Raw genomic sequence first — 14656 nt, forward strand, 5'->3', positions numbered from 1 at the left:
ACCAAAGAAAGAATTCCCCCATTCCAACTCCAACTTCAATGATTAATTTCCTTATTACCCTGAAGGTACAGGTTATTTCTCTCCCCATCCAACTTCTTAAACTATACAATAAAAATGTCTAATCTCTAGGAGAATGATAAGCATTATGCTCTTTCATAGCAAGGAATGTGTTTCTTTCACAGAGAATAATTTTTGTAAACGGGGACTTTTTAAAAATGTGTCAAGATCTCAGGTTTACATTTCATATCCACAACTATATTCACCAAGTAGAAATGTGGGGCTTAGCTTTCGCAGTGGGAAACCACCATCCCAGATTTTCCAAAAGTTAAAACACAATGATTTTAGAGGAAAACACTATTCTGTAAAAGATTTATATTTATTAATCAAAGGCACAAAACTATTAAAAGTTAACCTTAGTATTGACAATTAAGTCATATGAACCTGGCAAGGAAATACCAGCTAAAGCTAATGACGATCTGTTGCTTTAAATTCCCAAAAAGAATACAATAACTCTGGCACCAGTAATAATTAGAACCTTTCAAATAATAAGGGAAACATGTTACTGTAAATACCTTAATTCAGAGGCAGAGAAATGTAAAGTGTTAAGGTGTTGCAACCTGGTGTATCACGGAGCATGTGGAGTGCCTTTTAAAGTCTTGACTGCCTTAGAAGTCAGAGACCATTACCACCAATTGGCAACTCTGATGATGGGTGTTATCCAACTACTGGCTGGAATTAAATTACACAGTGTGACTAATGAAAACATTTTAATTTCTTGAAGCAAAGTATACAATCACACGCGATAACTCTGGCTGGGAAAAGGGCAACTTTGGAAGGGTCAGTTTTTGATCTTACTACATGAACAGCAAACACTGTCTTTCAAAAGCCCCATACCAAGACAAAAAAGTCAAGAGGAACAGTTTTGCTTTGTTTACAATTTATTAAGCTCTTCCAGTGTTTCAGAGTGATAGGGAGATTTCAATGATATAACATGAATGGGACAGAAGGTGGACTTCGAACGTATCAAACTGTCTTGACCGAATCAGACTACTGATGTAATTTTTCAATCTATCTGTAACAAACGTAGGTCTCCCATCCAGGCAATCTTATAATTCACAAAGTTGGGGATAGGGATGTTAATATCCTAAATTAAAGGAAAAATAGTTAATTTCCTTGTAACCCAAACTTCAATATCTGTATTCATTTGCACACATTTTAATCCAGTCTGCTAATGAAGATCTCCACGTGTTCCCAGTGAGTGACTCATCAAATGTGAAGGGAACCCTAGGGATTAATTCAGCCAGCTATAGTTCTCACGTTTTATCATTTAAATTCTGAAATTATTGAAACACATGTTTCTCCAGAATCTAGTTAAGCTAGATGGGTTCATGGCTCTAGTAATAGTCCACCAGAAGACTGCCATAAATGAGAATTGGGTAAAAGACCAGGGGAAAATGCCGGTATTGATCAAGAGCCAGAGTGTACTTGCCAGGGACCCTTACAAGTAAGGTCACTATTACGATTCTTCATTTCTCTTCATTAGGGCCAAATCTGTTAGAAAGGGGACCATGAAGGATCTTTAGGCTGACATGTAGGTAAACCCAGAGAGGCCCATCTGTCCTTTTACGGCCATGATATTTTTGCGAGACTAGTGCTTATGCATGGCTGTGCTGTGTCAAGTCACTTCAGTTGTGTCCCGCTGCTAACACAATACTGATAATATCTGAATGCACTGCTGGACATGATCTTCTTTGCAAACTCAGTCCCATCCATCACATGTATAGGCTGGAATAAACACTGACAGTGCTGAGGATCAAAATGAACATACCTTAAAGCTGGAGAGTAATAGGCCCGTGTTATGTTGGTTACACTATCTCATACTGGTTATTTGTAATGGCACGAGAAAGGCAGTAGGCTAGAAAGATTCCAATCAGCTGGAAATAGAATATAAGCAAAACTAAACATACACATACACACAAAGCTTAAAGACCTCAAGATACAGGTCCTTTCACTTCCAATTCGCTACTTATTTCCTTAAGTTTTTTCTATAAGCTTATACGTGATGTCTTAACTACAACTGTGATCTGGAATTTCACAACCATCCCTGACATAAATCACTCTGGGAAAATCCTGAAGCCTGGGGAAACTTTTCTTATTCTCCCTCTCAGTTATCAGAGCAAAAAGGATATGGCTTAGAATAAGCATCTCATCAAGTAAAATCTCCATCTATGAGGCAGTACTGTGATAATGAAAATGCTGTCCAGCATGGTGGCAACTAACCACATGTGGTTTTCAAGCACTTCAAATGGGAGCCCGAGGAGCTACAATTTTAATTTCATAGTTATAACTTTTGAAAGGTGGCTATTTTATTAGAGAGGACAGATTCAAAGAGACCCAAGAGGGTCTCACAGAACTCTGGAGTTGTGGAAGACAGCATGGTAAAACAGGATCCAGGACAACCAAAAACTGGAATGGAAAGGGCAAAACCACTATGTTTCTACTGCAATGATCGAATGAGTTTTGTAAAAATGTGACTTCTCTAAAAAATCTCCTTGCTATACAGGACCCAGAGGCAAAAACTCAAAGCCTTTAAAGTGGAAATCTTGTAGCCTACACCTACAAGAGTGATGAAACATTTCCTAACAACAAGGACTTACTTGGAAGCAAGCGACTCCAAAAGAAATTCCAGCAATAACTCCCATTTCTGATTCTATAATGGTCATCACCATTATAAAACAACCCTAATGGAAGAGAAATTTTAAAAAATAAACAGTAAGTACAGTCCAAGCAATTAATACTTTGATCACATCTCTGCAAAAGATGATCTTTGTTCTTTTATTAAAATTGATTCTTTCCTAACAAATCCTATCTCCTTTGAGGGACATGAGATTCACTTTTTGGATTATGCATTTAAGTGTCACTGAATCACACGTCACAAATTTTCTGAGCTTCAGTTTTCTGCGCTATTACAGATTATGGATTATGCATTTAAGTGTCACTTAATCACACGTCACAAATTTTCTGAGCTTCAGTTTTCTGCGCTATTACAGATTATGTGTATTGTGAGGGAAAATTGAATTCTTTTTTTACTCCTTACTTCATTGTTTACTTTATCTGCATCTCTCTGAGGAGAACAGTCTTCAAGTTTACAGCAGCTTTCAGGAAATCCTTTTTCCGAGTAATAATTAGTATCCTTCCAATCTCTATAGTTGGTGACACCACAACAATGCAACTGAAAAAACCCAACAGAAGCATTTAGAGTTCATCTTACAACTATGCAGTCAAACAATTACACCAGCATCTAAGACTGTACTCAGTGATCTCTATCCTATGACACTGGCATTAAAATTCATGAGATAAACATTTTGGAACTGGTCTGCCTTTCACTGCTATGGTGCAAGTGGACAACATATGATAGGCAGGGCCCTATCATCTTCTCTGAGGGAACAGGGAATGTGCTTCCCTCTTGAGAAGCCACCAGCTATGACCACTTACCATGCTTTGGATCTTGTCTACCGCATCACTTCTGTAATCTCCCGTAGCATTATACTGCTTTACAGCTTTCTCATAATTATTCTTAAAGCTGTTCTTAATCTACAGCAAAGAAACACAAGGCTGGTAAACAAAGATTCTAGAATGTTCTTTTGATCTCCAGGTCAAATAAGAAATTGCAGCAACATATAATTAATATCTATGGTCCAATTCTATCTTCTAAGCAATATGGTTTTGCTAAGGGGACTCCTAAGCAAAACATTCCAGTAAAAGATGATAACTATGAGAAGTTCAAAGTACAATGGGGACCTCTATTTATTCGAGTGGCAGCTTTGTACTGTGTATTTTGTTAAACACTCTCCTTGATGAGGCCTCAGTACTCACTGAATGATTTCCTAACCCCAGATTTAACAGAGTGGAATTCCAATTTCTAATTTGATTTTAAGGTTTGGACGAGTGGAGAAGGTATCAATTTTGTGTTACCAGTTTTGTGCTAGTGAAAGCACTATGAAAGCTGTCTTTAACTCTATTACTTAAATTTATCCAGTTTTATCTCTTAGAGGATAAATTTTCACATATTCAGGTTCCCAAAGGCAGGCTTACCTCATGTCTGAAAACAAATCCTACGATAGCAGCAACCAATTCAACCAAAAAAATGAGAGTCAGAAACATTGCATACTGTGGGATAAAAAGAAAGTCCAAGTCAGCATAAATAAGGTACATGACAGCTGCAAAGGGAGTCAGTGTTCAGCGCATTGTTCCTGAAAAGGGCAGGGAAAACGCAACACAAGTGGGAACTGGCAGCTATGCTGTTACTTGCTAAGTTTTCATAAGGAAGAGGAAAAATCAGCAAGGGGCCATGGCCTAGTTCCAAGAAACAAAGCCTACAACATATAGGCCTTTTCAAAAACCAACAACCAATTTTAAGAAAACAAGGACTCACCAGTTTCAGCATCCATGCAGAAGCTCGGCAGGTAGCAAAACAGCCAAAGGTGCCCAAAACAATAATGACAGTGCCAGTGCCAATGAGCACAAAGGGGACATTGGTGGCCTTCTCATTTAAAAGGGAAAAATAATTCTCTAGGCTCACCTTGCCCCAAATGCCAACGGCAAGAAGGATAACACCAGTGATCTATGTGGGAAATCAGAGAATAGAGTTACACACTGTATACAGTAGCATCCTCAAACCACACACCACTAGATGTTTAAGAAACAATAGGTGTGAGAACTGACGTAGCACTCTGGCCACAGAAACTGTGGCTGGGATATGGCAGACAAGGGAGGACTGTACAGGGGGTTAGGAAACGGAGCTGCACACAAGAACAGGTCTTGATAAACCCACACGCTGGATCGCTGTAGCCAGGACAAAACCAGGGGGCAGCTAGGCATCTTGACAAAATTCTTAAACTTGATCTGTTTTTTTTTTTTTTTTTTTTGCCCTAGGGCTCAAAACTTCCTTAACCCATTTCCTCCCGCCTTAGGAAGAAAACCTTCCCGCAGGTACGGGGAGAGGGAGTGTTTCTAAGCGTTCCAGAAACAGATGTGCACAGCGTACAAAAGAATGGTACACAAAGCAAGCCTAAGGATAGACTGGCGGGAGTGGAGCCATGATCATACTTACCTGCGAAATACTCCCCTCTTATGAAGCAGGGAAAAGAAAGAGACTATTATGCAAGCGAGCCCTCACCGGGCCCAGGCAAGCCTTGCTTCTCAGGGGACACTCTCTGCTTGCGTTGGGGGCGGGGGAGGGGGGTGTCACTCCATTCCAGGCGCCCCGCATAGAATTCGAACGCTAGGCACTTCTGGTCCTGGTTCAGCCTCTCGGCTGCCCAAGACCCCGACCCGAGCGGGCGAGATGCCCGAACCCGAGGTGGAGTCCCAGCGCCGAGGTCCCAGCAGCGACCGCCGCCCCAACCCCCCTCGCGCCTCCCTTCCCACTTCGGATCCGAGCTCCCTGGGCTCAGGGTCACACACCCCCTCCCCGACTCCAGCCCGGGGTCCCCTCCCGTCCCCGGAGTCTCCGTCTCTCACCCAGAAGATGAATGTGTAGATCAACAGGACGCTCTTGAAACAAGTGATGACCGGTTTGGTCTGCAGCCTCCGAGAAGGGGACGCCATGACTCGCCCGAGACCCTGCCCAGCTGCGCCAGGCGATCGGAACAGCTAGCGAGGCGCGGAGCCCCCGAGTCCTCCCGGAAACTGCCGAAAAGTTACGAGCGCCCGCAACTGAGAAGAGCCGGAAACACTGTACAGTTTTCCAGAGGGTAAAGTCTGGGAGGCTGTCCGGAAAGTGACGACAATTTCCGAGCGCCCTCTGCCGAAGGTTGCCGAAAACGCTGCACAAAAGGTTCTAGTCTCGGAAATTTCTTAGATCTTCAGAGTGGAGGTTGCTTCATTTTTTCGCTTATGGAATGTTTCCTGCCCCCTACCCCTCTCCATGCCCTTATAACTGCATCATATTGTTTCTAACACCAGCAGCGCCAATAGCGCTGAGATACGGCCTCGCCGGCCCCTAATGCCCTAAACGGGTGGGAGGGAAAAAAGGATGAAAAGAGGTTAAAAGTAATCTAAGAGTATCTTATTACGTAGCAAAATATTCTCAAGACACAAACATATTTCCAAAGAGAAACAAAAGGAAAAGTGCAATTTACCTGGGTGGTGGAATTACGCTGATTTTTTTTTTTTTTTTTTGGGCCTTGTTTTTCCATTTTTGAATACTGTTTTAGGAGGTGGGGAAGGGACTGAAGAATAAATAACCACTTACTGAAAGAATTTCAAAGGTAGATAGGAAAGATAATGAATTTTAGAATTTCTCTACAAGAATTTGCCAAAAATTCTTTTTTTCCTAGTCATTTTATTTATTTATTTATTTATTTTTACTTTACAATATTGTATTGGTTTTGCCATACATCAACATGAATCCGCCACGGGTATACACATGTTCCCCATCCTGAACCCCCCTCCCTCTTCCCTCCCCGTACCATCCCTCTGGGTCATCCCAGTGCACAGCCCCAAGCAGCCTGTATCCTGCATCGAACCTGGACTGGCGATTCGTTTCTTATATGACATTATACATGTTTCAATGCCATTCTCCCAAATCATCCCACCCTCTCCCTCTCCCACAAAGTCCAAAAGACTGTCATTCTTGCCTTTATCCCTCTCCCTCCTTATGATCTAAAATTACTGGAGATTAAGGAAAAGTGCTTTAAAGTAATTAATCCTGAAATGTAAGTTCAGCTATTAGCTACAAACTTTCAAAAGGGAAGGCGCTACAGAGAATACCCGGTAAATGTGACTCTCTTTTAAATGTTAAACTTGAAAGGCACTGTAAATTCCAGCCCTCTGTATTTTCAGATCAAGAGCAGCTGATCATGAAGAGGGTGAAATCATGGGTCACACAACTAACAGCAAAGGCAAAGCTAGAGATAACTGTGCTCTTCAATCCTCTCCTCTATTATATAAGCTGTATTTGGTATTTGGTGCCTACTCATCCCAAAGAAATTCTACCAGTTGCTTAGATCTTCCTACAACTTGAGACCATGTGTTCCTAAGGACTTAAACTGCTTCTAGGATGGGAATGAATCACCAGAAAGTGTCCTGTCCCTTATGTCCACAGGCAGACCTGAGTCAAACTCTAGGGTGAAGTGGAATTTTAAAACACACACACACACACACACACACACACACACACACACACACAACAGCCCTCTTCACAATCTCCTAAATACTAGAGACCTCAGAATAGGTAGGGATTTTTTTTTTTTTCATCCCTTAAGGTCCGGTTTCTTAACAAAAGTATAAGCTCTTTGAGGGAAGAGACTGTCAAGTGTGTGTGTGGTGGGGGAGGGGGTTTCTAGGGGGATGGGATTAGAAGACAGTATCAGTTTCCTAACCAACCAATTACATCATCAGTGACACAAGCTTAACATCACAAATGGTCATTCATTGTATTGCCATGGCAATAAGCCCTGCATTGGTGAAGAAGAGGTGACTGCCTAAACTTTTTTGCTCTAAATCTTGCTTTAAACACATACCACAGAACCAGAAAACAGGAAAGTTCCATTCACTTGGTCACACAGAGCTTCCTTGTGCTTCAAATATTGACCTAGGACCAGCTCCTATAGCATCATGCCAGATGTCTGAGGTCCAAGAGAGAAACTGTTGGAGAATTATTGCACTGCCATGCTTTATACTAAAGCATGGAAAGCCTAACACATAAACACATGGAGAGAACAGGTAAATGATACATCTATACACTTCATAAACACTAAGATCATCAGGAAATAAGGCAGACATCAACTTTTAAAACACCATATATGCCACAGCCATAGGAAATGAAGTTGAGGGGACTCTCAGTATATGCAAAGTTTAGGTCTCCCTAAACTAAAGAGCACACATCTGAGGGGTTCTCATATTAAAACAAAAAAGTATCAAGGGAAGTCTTGCTAAATTCTTGTCATCTTAAATGAAGTTTCCTCTGAAGCTTGGGTTTGTACCATGTCCTGAAAGGGATTTTCATTGTGAGCCTGAGAGCAAATATTTCTGTGGCCAAAGGAAAAACAAAATAGCAAAGCAAAAGCTGCATCTTATTTCCAAGAATGTGTTGATTTTCCTCCCCTCCCTTCCTCTGCTACTCACAAAACTGCTTTGTTTGAATAACAGTCAGTGCCAAATTAAACCAAAACCTGACATGGAATTTAATATTCCTATGGCCACAACACCTTGAACAGTGCCTCCCACCCTGCTAACCCCGCTCCCACCATTGCCATGCCATCAAGCCCAGAAGTTCAGTTTAGTTCAAATTTAAGCCTGGGTCTGGGTTGAAACCCAGACAACAGGCATCTAATCCCATCTAGGCAATGTAAGAAGTAAGTCTCTATGTTATAAAATAAATTTATTCCTTAAAGTATTAATAAATGCTGTACTGAGCATTGACTATGTACCAACCACCATTGCTAAGCAACCAAAAAGTGTTACCTCATCCTGACATCACAAAAGTCCTTATTGTGAGACCGCAACTACCATTGCTCATGTTTTACAGATGAAGAGACAGGTTCAAAGAGGCTAAGTAACTTGCCTAGGACTAAACCCTGGCAACTTCCATTTCTCTCATCAGAAACAGAGCCCACTCTGTGATGAGATATGGCTGTATTGTACATTTAACTACAAACAAGGGCTCTTTGGAGCCCCTGAAGCACAAGAACCTCAATGGTTTCCCCAATTCTGCCTTGTACTTGCGGGTTTTGTTGAATTTTACTTTTGCCTTCACTCAATTAGCCCAACCACCTAGGAGGTAACCCTGCCCATCCCAGTGTGGTAAAGGGAGTTCAATAGCTTTTTTTGGTTCAACCTCTTAATTTCTCCCTCTTTTCTGATCACAAAAACACATTTGATGTTGAAAATGTAGGGGGGGAAAGCAAGATACTTTCCTTAAATATTGTTACTGCTTGTTTTACATTCAACATTTAGTATAGATTTGGTCCCTTCTCTATTAACTTCCCGTAACCTTTAAGATTAAAGTGTTTTTCTTTGACATTTGAATGATGTCTCCTCCAGCACATCAGCTTATTTCCTATAGCTTTTCCAAAGTGAATTTTCTGTTCCATAATAAGCCAGTAAGATTATCTCCCCAATAAATAAGATCTGTTCCCTACTTCCCAATCTCTAAACTCAAAATCCCTGCCCCACAACTTAAGGTTCAGCTCAAACCCAACCCAGTGAGAACAACCTCCCCCAACTCTCCAGCCTGGCCAACACATATACCTCTTTCTTTATCATCAGTCCTTATACTCTGATCATTCACATTAACTCATACCCTTAGTCAATTGCTACAGTATCTGCTTTCAGTATCTGCTTCTTTTCTGCTTACCTGTCTTACGTCTGGTTGTCTACATGTTCAGAAACTATGTGAAGAGCCAGTTTGGCTGGGCTCCTGCACCCGCTTTTATACTCTCCGGGACCCTAGGACACAATGCTCAATTGATGATGTCATTTGGTGCTCAGCCAATCCCTGTTCAGCTCATTGGCCATAGCTGACCTCTGAGGCTAACCACTTAGTAGTCGCTCAAGGTTTGATTAATTAAGTGAAATTAAAAACTAAATGTCTAAGCAATCCCAGTATCGCACTGACATAAAATGGAAAAATTAAGTTGAGCTGTTAGATAACGTCTTGGGACGTTACTTCACTCAGTTGTGTCTGACTCTTTGTGACCCCATGAACTATACAGTCCACGGAATTCTTTAGGCCAGAATACTGGAGTGGGTAGCCTTTCCCTTTGCCAGGGGATCTTCCCAACCCAGGATCGAACCCAGGTCTCCCCCACTGTGGGTGGATACTTTAGCAGCTGAGCCACAAGGGAAGCCCTCTGCTTATCTTATTTTCATTTTCTAATACCTTTTCTAGAATCCCTCCAGTTACCTTTGGCTAAGCACCTATTGTAAAATGTAAAAGCACCTTCTACTTATTAAAGTCTCATATTTTACATTATAGTCATCAGATAAACATCATTTAAACAGATAATTTAAACATCGTAATTTTGACAGATAATTCACAGGTATAGTTTTAAAAACTAGCTTCCTAAATAAGAATATCTTTTTTATTCCTCTTGTCTTTTGTGTATTCTCATTGTTCCTTCTCTGAAATTGTCTTTTTCATTCACCCTTTTCCCATGTACTCCTTTCAAATTCTCTATGAATCCTTTCTTCCTTTTCTAGTCCTTATCTTGCCTTTTTCAAAAAGACTCATAATATACAATTTGGGACACATGGAAATGAGAAATACTCCTAAATGGGATTAAAATTTACATTTACATATCAATTTGTCTTAGTCTGCTTTCTAAGAATGATTTCAAATGTAGGCTTGTTGAGCTTTGCTGAGATTTCAACTAGTCAGTTTCCATATCTAGTATTTCTTAAAACAATATCTTTTTGACTCTGAGGTGCTTCTTATTAAAAGTTTTGATACTAAACTTGAAGAACTTAAAAAAATTTATATTTGTATGTATGAATGTTGCCAGTCTCTCTGTCTTTGTGTTGTCTTCCCAACCAAATCATAGGAAAAAGTGTTTTATTTAACTTTATATCCCCACAGTGTCTAACATAGTGTTGCCCACACGTAGTAGTGCTGAAGAAATGTTGGTTTTTTTAATTAACCCCCCAAAAATATTAAAAAAGAAAGAAAGAAATTAACCCCTCCTGTTTGTTGTAAGGTCTCCGCATTACCCACCCCAGTGCTTCATAGGAATGCTGCCCCTCCTGTCTCACTTATCCCCTTACCTCGATGTCCCTACGATTTCCATAATCTTCTTCTTCATTTTCTTCTTTAATCTCTCACTGCCACCCCTCTGCCCTGCTCCTTCCAGCCCTGAGTGGGACACAAGGCCTGTGTAGCATCTTCATCTAGCATGTTCTGGGCTCTGTGTTTGGTGCTGGGGGGATGAAGAAGACTAAGCCGTGGTCCCACCCACAGTCTAGTAAGGGCCAGAGACGAGTCTGAGTTGAACAGACTAGTTAGAGTAGGGAACAGAGATGATCATAGATCACTAGTGGCAATAATGTGATAAATCCTATAACTGAGCCATGAGGCGTGCACAAAGTGATAGGATAGAAAAGGAAGGTGAAGTAAGCCAGCTCTGGCTGGGATGGGCTGAGGGAAGCTTCCCAACAGGCCAGGAAAGAAGGGAAAGGGTGACAGAGTGGAGTAAACATATCTGTCCCAAGCCACCACAGTGTGAAAGGAAGAGCAAGTTGAGTGTTTCCAGAATGAGGAGTCATGGAGTGAATGTTTAAACCAGGCTGAGGACATAGGGAGATTTGCTTGTGTAGGGTACGGTGTGTCCTGCTAAGAGCTAGGACTATATTCTTTGCCACAAGGGAGTCAGGGAAGGGATTTTTAGAAAGAAAACAACCCTGGTAGAATTTATCCCTCTGCTCACTCACTCGCCCTCTCTCCTCTCAGTCTCTCTCTTTTGCTCTCTCTCTCACGCTCTCTGTCACACACACATTTATATAATAGATTCACTATTTTCTAACACATAAGTTGAATGTAAATGCCTATATCTGATTTCAAGGGCCCTACAGTATTTATTCAACTTTATTTCCTACTGCTCCTCTGAACCCTCATACCAGTTAGCCCATCCCCCGCTTTGACCTAACAATGAGCTCTTGTTTATGTCATTTCCCTTGCCTGAGAGCAGACCACGGCCCATCTCTTCCCACAGAGTTTTCACAGTGTATTCCATACCTTTTGGAAATTTATAGGGTCTTGTACAATTTTCTAATTGTGTCCTCCTTCTCTCCCCTAATAAACACAAACCCTGTGGGAGCTGCCGAGTAAGCTTCATAAGACCAAAAATCACATAATTTTTCTCATCACTGTCCCTCATTTCTTAGCTTACAGTGGAAGCCCAATGAAGATTGGTCAGCTTAATACACAAAATTGTAATTAACATTTTTGTTAAGTGTCTGTTTCCTCTAATCCATAAGGGCAAGGGTGTCTCTCGAGCACCTCGAACAGTGTGTGGTACATAATAGATGCTCAATAAATATTTGTTCAATTAATTATGGATTAGGATGTCAGGAATTTTGTCCTCCATCCTTAACACAGTAAATGCTTGATAAATTTATTGAATGAATGAGGCCAAGACCATGTCTTTAGCTACTTTATAAAATGATCACACTGTAAACACTCAGTATATAGTCATGATCAGTGGATGAAAAATGAAACAGGCTTGCTACTGAACTTTGTATTAAGTACAATTCTTCCCTTCATAACTGAGAAGGGGTTACCAATTTGCTTACATACACAAGGAATAAATTCTTTCTACAGCATCTAAAACAATTTCTTCCAGGACCACTGCATTTTCGAAGTTGGAAATGCAGCTCTGAAGGGAGGGAAAGTCTCAGGAGCAGATATGTCCCATGGTAGAACAGTCTCATTATCAGACACTGAAATGAAGAAAGCTTGCTTGGTGAGGGGAAACACGGCCCTCCATCAGAGGTCTGTGAGAAACAGCTTAGCAATGGCTCTAACCTTGCCATGCACAGAGAGATCATTTCAATTCGCTTAAACAACCTCCCCCTAAAGCATCTGTAAGTATGCTTTCTCTCTGCTCTTTTTACAGGAAATCAGTTTGATCCTGAAGGCTGGAAGCACATGGTGTATTTTGTCAACAACATAATCTTATCAGAAACTGAAATCCATTGGAATTAGGTCATCAGAGAGAATTTCAAAGCGGGTCTGACCCTGTCCATATGGATGGCAGGGCAACTCGGGGATGGTGAGTACTAAAGAATTACAGGGAAATCTCCAGGCAATTTCAAAATCAGCTCCGCTCCTCCCCTCTCCTGAGAGTTTGTGGAATTCCTTTTCATTCAATCCTGATGTCATTTAAAAAAAAAAAATGTGTTCTTCACTGCGCCACATCTCTGGAGGCCCTTTAGCCAGCCTGTTAGTCATTACTATAGTCACGGGCTTGAGGCCAGCGCCACTCACACTCTCCTCTGCTCAGCAGCAGACGGGCTGAGCTCCTCTTATCCTCGCATTCCTTCTCCTCCATCTCTCTAAAATCTTTCTCTGAGGGAGGAACAGCTATAGCTTTGGGGCTACTATAGCTTTAAGGAAACTTTTGGCAGATGCCAATGTCCTAACATCTGGGCAGTGTTAACAGAATCCTGGAGGCCCGGACAGACCAAGAGCCACTCATTCTAGGAATGTTAAAAAGTAGTTTTTCCGACTGATGAGAGGAGCAGAGAGGAAGGAGAAAGAGAAGAGCGAGTACAAAAAACGCATACATCAGGTAAGATCTGCTGTTTCACCCTTCACTCCGTACCACACCACCCCACCTCTCAACCCGAGGGAATAGTGAGACCCAGGACTTAGGCAACATGGCTCGGGGATGGGGTGGGGGGGGAGAAGTTCTTTTATGAAACTGGACCATATGCTGCTTTCTCTTTGAGCTGTGGCCTGGCTGCAGACGCAGGTTCCCACTACTTTCCCTGCCCACAGCAGAGGGGTGGCTGACCCCATGACTGAGTCAAGTTTTCAGTTTGAGATTGGCGAGAAAGGTGGGTAGGGAAGGGGTCACAGACTCAGAGCACTGGGTCTGCAAAGGAAAGCCCCTGCTCCCAAACCAAAGAACTGGATGGAGGCTGCATGTTGGAGAGGGGCTTCATGATTAGTGCATCTCTCTGTAATCTCCTCTCTCTCGTCCTTTCATTCCCTCTTTCTGCTTTCATCTCTTGTCTTCAGCTCTGGCAGATTATCTTTTCTTGCTGAGATTCCTTCCCACGTCTTTCCACCCTTGCCTCCCCTGCTTGCTCTCACTTGTTCTGTATTCTGCTTCCTTGCCACTCTCTAGACAGAATCTGAAGCTAGATAGCAATGAATTGGAAAATGAATTTCTGCCATTCTTGTACTTCTCATGTCCCTTAGGGATGCTGGTCAGAATCTGCCATCTTTTTGTTCCTCCATTTCTGGGACTGACCCCTCCCCTGAGCATGGCGTTTCATTGAAAGCCTGTGGGTAAATGGGTACTTGCTGAGAAATCCAGTGGCCAGTTTACAGCAATGGGCAGCAAGTTTCAATACTGTCATTTTGAAGTATTTGCCTACTGGAAACCACAAAACTCTCATCCCATTAGAGCCCCATTAGAGAGTCCCTCACTCATTAGAGTGAGGACAGGATGGGAAGTGAGAGGACAGTGGGAGGTTGCTTATCCTCTCCTCACGTACCTTAGTATGTTCTTTCCAACCGTACTGACTTCCTGCTGGCTCAGCAGGATAAAACTAGAAAGTTAGGCTGGACTTGAAAGCCAGAAGCCACTACCAAACCGCTAAGCCTCGAAATCCAAAGCTAAGAACTGAGCCAGGGTATAGTCACTGCCTGAGAGACTAGAGGAAGGAGACATCAGTCCTGTTCAAGATGGAATTGGTAATAACAGTATCTAATATATATGGACTGCTTCCCTGTGTGTCAGGCAATAATCCACTCTATAATGTCAATTCTATTATTATGCCCATTTTATAGATAAGGAAACTGAGGCTAAGAGAAGGTTAGGAATTTGTCCAAAGCCCCGTAACTAATAGGGACAGAATTGGATACATATCCAGGTCTATGTAACTCCAGAGTTCAAGTTCTTAGCCTGTATATGCTGACACTTTCTCA

General features: G+C 41.8%; 1 protein-coding gene across 2 annotated transcripts; it reads right to left on the minus strand.

The window, feature by feature from the left end:
- Positions 1 to 939: 939 nt before the first annotated feature.
- TSPAN6 (tetraspanin 6) lies at positions 940 to 5736 on the minus strand. 2 transcript variants are annotated; one of them, XM_068962431.1, is made up of 8 exons: positions 5524 to 5736; positions 4436 to 4624; positions 4096 to 4170; positions 3496 to 3594; positions 3098 to 3232; positions 2658 to 2741; positions 1829 to 1934; positions 940 to 1144 (listed from the first exon to the last, which is right to left on the minus strand). In XM_068962431.1, the coding sequence occupies exons 1-7, from the start codon at positions 5608 to 5610 to the stop codon at positions 1866 to 1868; spliced, it is 738 nt and encodes a 245-aa protein (XP_068818532.1). In that variant the 5' UTR covers positions 5611 to 5736; the 3' UTR covers positions 940 to 1144; positions 1829 to 1865. The 2 variants fall into 2 exon arrangements, with proteins under 2 accessions (XP_068818532.1, XP_068818533.1); XM_068962432.1 differs by lacking the exon at positions 940 to 1144 and adding an exon at positions 1154 to 1551.
- Positions 5737 to 14656: the final 8920 nt, after the last annotated feature.

This window comes from Capricornis sumatraensis, chromosome X (assembly GCF_032405125.1).
Source record: "Capricornis sumatraensis isolate serow.1 chromosome X, serow.2, whole genome shotgun sequence".
NCBI classification, from domain to species: domain Eukaryota; kingdom Metazoa; phylum Chordata; class Mammalia; order Artiodactyla; family Bovidae; genus Capricornis; species Capricornis sumatraensis.

What these genes read in the sequence shown, in the direction of transcription:
- TSPAN6 (XM_068962431.1), bottom strand. Translation starts at nt 5,610, where the DNA reads ATGGCGTCCCCTTCTCGGAGGCTGCAGACCAAACCGGTCATCACTTGT. An exon ending in TCTACACATTCATCTTCTGG is followed by an intron (nt 4,625 to 5,523) that starts GTGAGAGACGGA and finishes TTTCCCACATAG; the next exon opens with ATCACTGGTGTTATCCTTCT. An exon ending in GATTTGTTTTCAGACATGAG is followed by an intron (nt 3,595 to 4,095) that starts GTAAGCCTGCCT and finishes TCTTTGCTGTAG; the next exon opens with ATTAAGAACAGCTTTAAGAA.